Here is a 9,272-nt window from a genome sequence, read left to right as displayed (position 1 = left end):
CAGACGGCTACATTTGCTACCTTCCACTGGCCATTTTAGTTGCAATTTGCGACTACATGCCCTTAATGTACTTAGGCTGAGTCTGCACGCTCGCTGTGTGTGTCTGCATGGCCATTCCAGCCTAGAGGTACTGTATGCAGTAGCACGGCTGTTGTACGACTGAAAAATATGGGTTTTGTAAAAAGACGCATATGCGCACTGCAGAAAAAAGCAACTTGGCGAAAAAAAAGCTGCAAATCGCGTTTAGCATACTCTGAATACGGCCCATTGTATCTGTCTAGTGCAAGTAAAGCCTGGTACACGCTGTGCACATCTCCCTGCAAATCAGATAAATGCTGCAATGCCCGGTGCAATTATCTGATCATTGCGCACCCCATACATACTGAGCTATATTTAGTTCTGTACATTCTTCAGTGGGTTTAAGATGTCAGGCATCTTAATTTTTAAATTGCTCATAAGATGTGACCTCCGTATCCGACCGTTGTAGGAGAGTTTGCAGCCGCTTATTGGCTAACGCTACTGCATGCGCACCTATGCAATTATCGGGCCAATCAGTGTATACCCAGCTTTGGACCTAGAAATCATATGTCTGATTGCTTGCTGTGGCTTTTTGCAAATGTTGCTGCAATTTTCAGTGTTTATTAATGAACCATAAAGAACCTCTTTTGCAGTGTAGAACCCTATCTTGCATGGAAGGAAAAAGGTTGCAGTACTATATACTGTGTCAGATAACAGATTTCAGCTGGTAGCCTGATTGAAATCCAGCTCTCTGTTACTTGTCTGTAATTTGAGATTTGAAAGGTGTTAGACTGATGTACTTTCCCTATATGGAACTCCAGTATATCCTGCAGCTGTTCCTGGGACAAGTGACACAGACAGGCTGGTCTTTTTTTAAAAATAGCCTAAGGGTACATGTCATCTGAGTTCTGTGCTGGAGCAATGGCCGTGCAGGGCCAGCCTTTTACATGTTTCCACACAGTCCATGGTACCAACGTTCGCATTGACCCTTCAGGTACACAAGCTACCCGAGTAGAAAGCTTTGCTAATGGCATCTGCTTCAGTCGAGAGCCACTGGAACCTGGGCAGCTGTTTTTGGTGGAGATAGAGGAGAAAGAATTGGGCTGGTGTGGTCACCTAAGAATTGGCCTTATGGCCCGAGATCCTCGCAGCTTGGACATAGTACCAGAATATTCACTACCAGACCTTGTAAATCAGGGGGAAAGCTGGATATTTGCTATAACTCGGAACCATAACAGAGTATTGCCAGATGATGACGAGAACAGTTCTAGCTCAGGAAAGGGGTTTTTGTCAGACCCATACCTAAAAGTGGGAAAGTTTCAAATTCCCCGTGACAAACTATTTGCACGAAGTAGGCCAGGACGTTTCAGTCACATTCTGGATGATTTGTATAAAACCAATGTGTTGCCACCTACAGCCCGCAGAAGCAGGATTGGGGTGTTGTATGAACCCCAGGCAGATGGCACATGTAATATGCACATGATTATTAATGGAGAAGACATGGGTGCCAGCGCCCGTGGGATACCAGGCACGCGTCCATTATACGCAGTTATTGATGTCTTTGCCTCCACCAAAAGTGTTCGAGTGATCCAGTTAGAATATGGATGTACGTATCATATTCAGCAGTTTGCTGTAGACACATTCATGGTTAAACTTGGGGGTTGGGTGAGATTTCTACATAAGACAAACCCTATGGTCCGGCAGACATTCCTAAAATTTGCCACATAGTACTTACAAAGGAAGATAGCAACAGCTCATCTACAGATTCCACTTGTCTTTATATAATCGGGGAAACAGGAGAACACAGATAATTCTGCATTTCATTTATTTAATAATTGTAGATATGACCAATCTGTTCTAGTTTTCTTAATGCAAAGCTGACATTTAGTAACTGCTAATGATAGACTATCATACTGTGAAAAATGTATTTAGTTCACATTCAGGGTCTCTGAATTCTGTAGAAAAGACATTACAAAGAGCACCTATCATGTATCCTTTACGGATTTAATTTTATAACCTTTTCTTTTATCACTTGCAGTAAAGAGAACCGTGCTGTAGTTCTGCGGTTTAAGGAAAATGTACTAGTGCGTAAGATTAGATGACATTTTCACATTTTCCTTCTAATACAATTAGGGCTAAATTTACTAAAAGTTAATTTTAATCGATTAAAAATTGATGTAAATTGATCAATATCGATGTTGGCTAAACACACATATAGTCATATACTAACACCTAAAAAAATCAATATTCAAGAATCGTCTGTTACCAAATGTATGATTTAGCCACTGAAACATCGACGTAGATCGATTTAGATTTTTAATCGATTAAAATCGACTTTTAGTAAATTTACCCCTTAGCGCTTAGTGTCTCTTTCTCACAGCAGCAAAATGTTTTATTCTTTATTGTTTACTTCATATTCTAATGAGATGTCAAACTACAGTTCTAACTAAACCATTTGAATATTTGTTTTGCCATTTACACTGAAAACAGTAATTCAGTAGCTAAGTAATGTTAATTTTTGCTCGTTATTTTATCTTAAATTAAATGTATATGTTTGTTCCTGAACTCTGAAAGTTTTAAACCGCGTATCCACTAGGCAATTAAAATGAGTGATTGAACGATAACGACATCGTTATCGTTCAATCGCTCATTAATCGTTCACAAATCGGGCATAAAAATGTCGAAAACGACCAGCTCCCGCTGGCCGTTTTCTACATCAATCATTGCCTGAACATGCTGGTCAATCTGCCGATAATGACAGATTGAGCATGTTCAGAGATGAGGGAGGGTGTCTGCACTGAACGACATATCGTTTAGTGTAGGCACTGCACACGATTACAATGTTGTAATTGTACTGTCGTTCCTCTATCTGGATAGTGGATACGCACCTTAACACTATGAGTAATGGATAGGCTACATAGGCAGTTTTGAACAGCAATCCCTTGTAAAAACAACTGTAGATCAGAATAATTTGTGAGAGAAAACCAGTGGATGTTATCTTATTTGAGGCTGCTGACTTGTACTGGTGTTTCCTGTGCTGCAATCACTTTCAACAGTCAATGGAAAGTGTATCCCCTTATGAGCCTTGTTATAGCACTCGTAGAAAACATATTTTTAGGCTATTCTGACCTACCCTTCTATGTGAAAGACACCACAATGCACTAATTGACTAAATTATTTCTCCCCAAACTCATTGTAATTACTTTTATGCTCTCTAATTCCTTAGACCAGTGGTTCCCAAACTTTCTCAATTTGAGGTACCCTTGGGGTCTCCATATTTTTTCAAGGCACCCCATAGCCAACATAATTATCGAGCAGTCCCGTGTTTTAGTTAGTTTGGTCAAAATAACGTAATAAGTATTCAGGTCAGGACAGAAATACTTTAAATAAGTTGTTTGCAAAAATAATACACATAAATCCAAGGAAAAAGAATATGTTATATCCATGTGTCTCTTTGCCCCCATGTCTCTTTGTAGCCCTCCACCATGTCTCTTTGCAGCCCCCTTCATGTCTCCCCCTTTGCCTGTCTGCTTCATTGCAGCCCCCTCCATTTTCCTCCCTTTGCCTCTTTGCAGCCCCCTCCATGTTTCTCCTTTTGTCCCTCTCCATGTCTCTCCCTTTGCCCCCACCATGTCTCTCCCTTTTCCCCTTCCCTTGTCTCTCATATGCAGCCCCCTCCATGTCTCTCCCTTTTCCCCTCCCCTTGTCTCTCATATGCAGCCCCATCCATGTCTCTCCCTTTTCCCCTCCCCTTGTCTCTCATATGCAGCCCCCTCCATGTCTCTCCCTTTGCCCCTCTGCTTCATTGCAGCCCCCTCCATGTCTCTCCCTTTGCCCGTCTGCTTCATTGCAGCCCCCTCCATGTCTCTCCCTTTGCCCCTCTGCTTCATTGCAGCCCCCTCCATGTCTCTTTGCAGCCCCCTCCATGTCTCTCCCTTTGCCCCTCTGCTTCATTGCAGCCCCCTCCATGTCTCTTTGCAGCCCCTCCATGTCTCTCCCTTTGCCCCTCTGCTTCATTGCAGCCCCCTCCATGTCTCTTTGCAGGCCCCTCCATGTCTCTTTCTCAACATCTCCACTTCTAAAAACTCACACTTTAGTAAATATACCCCCAGATGTTAGACAGTCAATAGATCGACAGGGACAAAAGGTCGACATGTAAGAAGGTCGACAGGTACAAATGGTCGACATGATTTTTTATTATTATTTTTTTTACAGTGTTAGGCACTTACCGGTTGGTTAGACACTAGAAGGGACGGTTAGGGTCAGGCACCTACCCTGACGGTTAGGCACCAGGAGGGAGGGTTATGCACCTAAGGGAAGGTTAGGGTGAAGATTAGGGTTAGAAAACAAAAAAAATCATTTGTCACCCACTTTTGTCTCTACCATGTTTGTGGCAACTTTTTGACTCTGTTGACCTTCTTACATGTCGACATTTAGTCCCTGTCGATCTATTGTCTGTCTAACATCTGGAGTCTACCTAGACATTGTCTATCTAATTACTGTCTCTCTCTTATACCACACCCCATTCAGCAACAGGCAGCCTCTCAATTCACTGCCTGTTGCTTTCCACTTACAGGATCGCTCCTGCACACTCCCACAGCTCCTAGCCCCAACTCCTCTCCCCCAATGTACAAAAAAATTCATTTAAATAATAACAAAAAAATTCACTGGGCGACCTCGTTAGGCCACTGGTGGGGCATCAGAAAAACGGTGGCGAAGCCTGGGGAAAATGAGGCGGAGCCGTCAGCACCCCCGTTTACATCACTGTAGGGGCGTGTCCAGCACTCTCCTAGATGCTGGGTAGCCCCCAGGCTCTCCCTACACTAGTGAATAGATGCCGCTTCTATTCTGCTATGCAGAGCTGCGGTTTGTGCTCCCTCCCCAGGGTGGGACACTGCGGCCCACTGGTGATACCTTTAGTTCATAGTGAATTGATAAACTGCATTCTAATGAACATTGGTACAGCCCAACATGGCTGCCTCTACTGTTTATAGGAGAATGGTGCATGTTTCTGTATAGGAAATTACACAATAGAAGATAGTGTATTCAACATGACAAGAGGTACATTTTAAGGCTTGTTTGTTCTATTTTTTATACATTGTATGTATTTATATCATGATCCTCTCAGTGTACATATTGACATAATTATGTTGAGGCTTTGTTATTAAAAGATAATTATGGGAGAGGCAGTTTTTCCCAAAGGAAGAAGGAAATTGCCAGTGTTATGTGTGACAGCTACAAATAGATATTTGGCTTTCATTTGTCTACATAAATGTCCCTCGAGTAGCCTTACCATGGACACCTTAGGCAGCGCTGCAACTGGGTCTTACGGCGCCCTGTGCTGGCCACGACCCTGATCGCATGACGTCATGCAGAGGGGGCGGGGCCGCCAGCGCCCGGAAAAGCAGCAGCCTGTAAAGGCTGAGGTGTCCATGTCTGAAGCATCCAGGGGAAACTCTGGGCGGCACTGTAGCAGTGACCTGGCCTGCAGCTGTTCCAGGCTCCCTGCTCGCCAGATGCAGGGACCATGGTGCCACCCACAGCGCCCTGCACTCTGTGCAACTGCACCACTCGCAAACTCCTAGTTATGGCCCTGGCCTTAGAATATACAAGCAGATAGAGATTATATGAATCTTATGTAGATCTGGTTTGAGTCACCTGTACATTCTTGTTCCTAAAAAAACATATAGAACATGTGCTCACCCTAATGGTATTGCCAATGTGTTTTAGTAAGTAATGCTGTTAAAAAATAGTAACATTTTTGATTTGAGCTAAAACCGGTTAAGGTGCCCATCCACTAGACGATTTATGTGAGCGATTGAACGTTAACGATAGTTATCGTTAAATCGTTCAAAAATTGTTTGCAAATCGCTTGCAAAAATGTCTAAAACGACCAGCGATGCACGTGCCTGCTGGTCGTTTAGACATCTATCATCGTGCAAACATGCTGCTCAACCTGACGATAACGTCAGGTTGAGCATGTTTGCAGATGATTGATGACCCTGCACTGAACGACTGCTCGTTCCGTGTAGGCTCAGACTGACAAACGACTGCACGATTACAATGTCATAATCGTGCAGTCGTTTTCATGCCTGCTAGTGGATGGGCACCGACAATTATTCCTGTGATGCTGTATTATTAGTGATTAGTGATGTGATATATATTAGTTATCATGATTGTAAACATTGTTTTGTTTTTTATTTTTTGTCCAGTTCCTTCCCTGCAGACATTGTGTCGCTTAGTTATCCAGAAACATATGATCCATAGACTGGATATTGACTGGCTAGACCTGCCACAGTTACTAAAGAATTTCTGCAAGTATGAGTGATAAACCCAAGGGCTCGCTACTTTACAAAGCAGCAGACACAGCTATAAATACAGCTGATGCAATCAGGAAAGTTGGGGTGCAAGCAACAGCACACCTACTACAATACATATGCAGGACGACTACCCCACTGTAACTGTGTGGAGAAATTCACTTTTATTAGGGCTACCTACTGCAACCGGAACCATGCATACTGCAATTCACTTACTTGACGACTACTGCAACCAGAACTATGCATATGGAAATCCAGTTGCCTGGGGACTCCATACTCCAACAGAACCATGCATACTATAATCCACTTGCCTGAGGGTTTCTTACTACAACCAAAACAATGCATAGTACAATCCATTCACTTAGCTGTAGGACTACCTACAACCATACAAAACTACAGTCAAGTCACCAGAGGACTCCTTAATGCAACTACAAACATGCATACTGCAATACACGCAGGTGAGGACTCCTTACTACAATCATAACAATGCATAAATCAATCCACTCAAATGAGGATTACCTACTGAGAAACACCATTTACCGGAGGACTACCCACTGTAACCAGAACCATGCATATTACAAGACACTCACCTGAGGACTACCTACTGTAGCTCATACCTTGCATTCTATAATCCCATTCACCTGCGGACTACCCGCTGTAACCAGAACCATACATGCTACAGTACACTCACCTGGGGACTACCTACTATAGCCAGAACCATGCATATTACAAGACACTCACCTGAGGACTACCTACTGTAGCTCGTACCTTGCATTCTATAATCCCATTCACCTGCGGACTACCCGCTGTAACCAGAACCATACATGCTACAGTACACTCACCTGGGGACTACCTACTATAGCCAGAACCATGCATACTATAATCCATTAACCTGAGCACTCCCTACTGTAACTAGAACCATACATGCTACAATACACTCACCTGAGGACTTCCCACTGTAACCAGAACCATGCATACCACAATACACTCACCTGAGGACTACCTACCCACTGTAACCAGAACCATGCATACTACAATACACTCACCTGAGGACTACCTACCCACTGTAACCAGAACCATGCATACTACAATACACTCATCTGAGGACTTCCCACTGTAACTAGAACCAAGCATACTACAATACACTCACAGTAGCACTACCTAATGTAACTAGAACCATTCATACTACAATACATTCACCGAAGCACTACTCGCTGTAACTAGAACCATGCATACTACAATACACTCACCTGAGGACTACCTACCCACTGTAATCTGAACCATGAATACTACAATACCCTCACCTGAGGACTACTGACTGCAACTAGAACCATAAATTATACAATCCACTCCCCTCACCTGAGGAATTATAACTGCATCCAGGAGCATGCATACTACAAATCACTCACCTGAGGACTTATAACTGCATCCAGGAGCATGTGTACTAAAATCCTGTTAGAATGATGCTTTACAGATTTAAGATGTACTGTGCTCCACATACAAACAAATAACTTGAAGATAAAATACTATAATATAATAGTTATTACTGGAAGCAAAATAAACATTATGGTGTTATTTACAAACAAATGTGCAGTAACGAGTTGGCAATTTAGCTTTGATAGATGTATTGCAAGTTAAAGATTGAAAGCAAATAATAATAAGTAATCCCTATTACATACTATGGGCCTGATTCAGAGGTGTACTACACAGAGGCGCCCGCAGCAGCGTCTATTAGCGGTCGCCCATCTGAGACTTTATGCAAATGCCGATGATACAAACCCCTTCCCTTTTGTACATTCATGTGCCCGAATGTGCAAAGACTGATGCGCCCAGACATGCTGTAATACCGATTGGTGCACTCTCAGATGCCACCATCGGTCACACCATCGAAACCTGCAGCAGCCCTATGACAGGTGCACTTTTTCCCATCCATGTATATATCGCCTCCTATTGGTACACAGCAGCTTTCACAGACACACTCCCATAACTCCCACTGAATGGACCATATTTACGTGCATGTCTATGGACAGGAGCGTTGTAATATAAGCAGAGTACAGTAAGGGTGTATTTGCATAGTAGTGAACACATAAAGACAGGCAGAGATGAATATACCCTTGAGCAAGCTGTATCACATGCAAGGCATGTACAAATACATGATGATGATGACAATCATAACCAGGGGCTGGCTGGCAAATTTTAGCTTGGGGGACATGCACAAAGCACTGGCCCATGTGTATCAGCCCATACTTAAAACTAGTATGCCCGTGGTGAACATGTCACCAATTTGAACCCAGAACATACGCTTCGCTAAATAATGGCTAGATCATATGTTAATACGATGGAATCGGGTAATAAAAGATGTGTGTGAAACGTAACCGGCTGAGCCATGCCCTTTTATGGTGTTTGGGGATTCTTCTATTGTAACATTTGGCCAATTTGTAAGTGCGATGATATATTTGTCCATGGACTCTAAAGCACAACAGACCGTTTCTAGGGGGTATTGCAAGCTGAGCCCCTATAGATGCACACTGAGTCAAGCTGTAAAATACCGCCCCAATTGTCCAGACCATTGGGACAATTACTAAAATTGGGACTGTCCAGCATAATCAGGGCAGTTGGGTGGTATGCAGTCCATTAATGGGCATAGATAGATGTGGCAAATGCTGAGCAACACGCAAACATGGGAGATAGACAAGAAGAGTGAAGTCAACAGACACAAAGGAATAGGAGATGCACACACCAAGGGGGTGTTACAGAGATGGTATGTTGTCATAATGTCAACATTTACTATGTCGGCTTTCAATGTTGACAGTTAATATGTCGACATATTTACAACATATTTAAAACTAGCTGGGATACCTAGAATTGCCCAGGTTGAAGACTGGCCCCTGAAATACACCTGCAGCCTTTATTGGCTTACATTGTTGTCGCCTATAA

General features: G+C 43.0%; 1 protein-coding gene across 1 annotated transcript; it reads left to right on the top strand.

Annotated features, from left to right (window-relative positions):
* Positions 1 to 912: 912 nt before the first annotated feature.
* On the top strand, positions 913 to 8,789 carry NEURL2 (neuralized E3 ubiquitin protein ligase 2). The gene is made up of 2 exons (XM_088481921.1): positions 913 to 1,624; positions 6,231 to 8,789. Exons 1-2 carry the CDS (start codon positions 913 to 915, stop codon positions 6,344 to 6,346), a joined length of 828 nt encoding a protein of 275 aa, XP_088338047.1. The 3' UTR covers positions 6,347 to 8,789.
* The last annotated feature ends 483 nt before the right edge of the window (positions 8,790 to 9,272 follow it).

This window comes from Taudactylus pleione, unplaced genomic scaffold (genome assembly GCF_031769625.1).
Source record: "Taudactylus pleione unplaced genomic scaffold, aTauple2 ptg000279l, whole genome shotgun sequence".
Lineage (NCBI taxonomy): Eukaryota > Metazoa > Chordata > Amphibia > Anura > Myobatrachidae > Taudactylus > Taudactylus pleione.
This window is presented reverse-complemented; position numbering and strand designations above follow the sequence as displayed.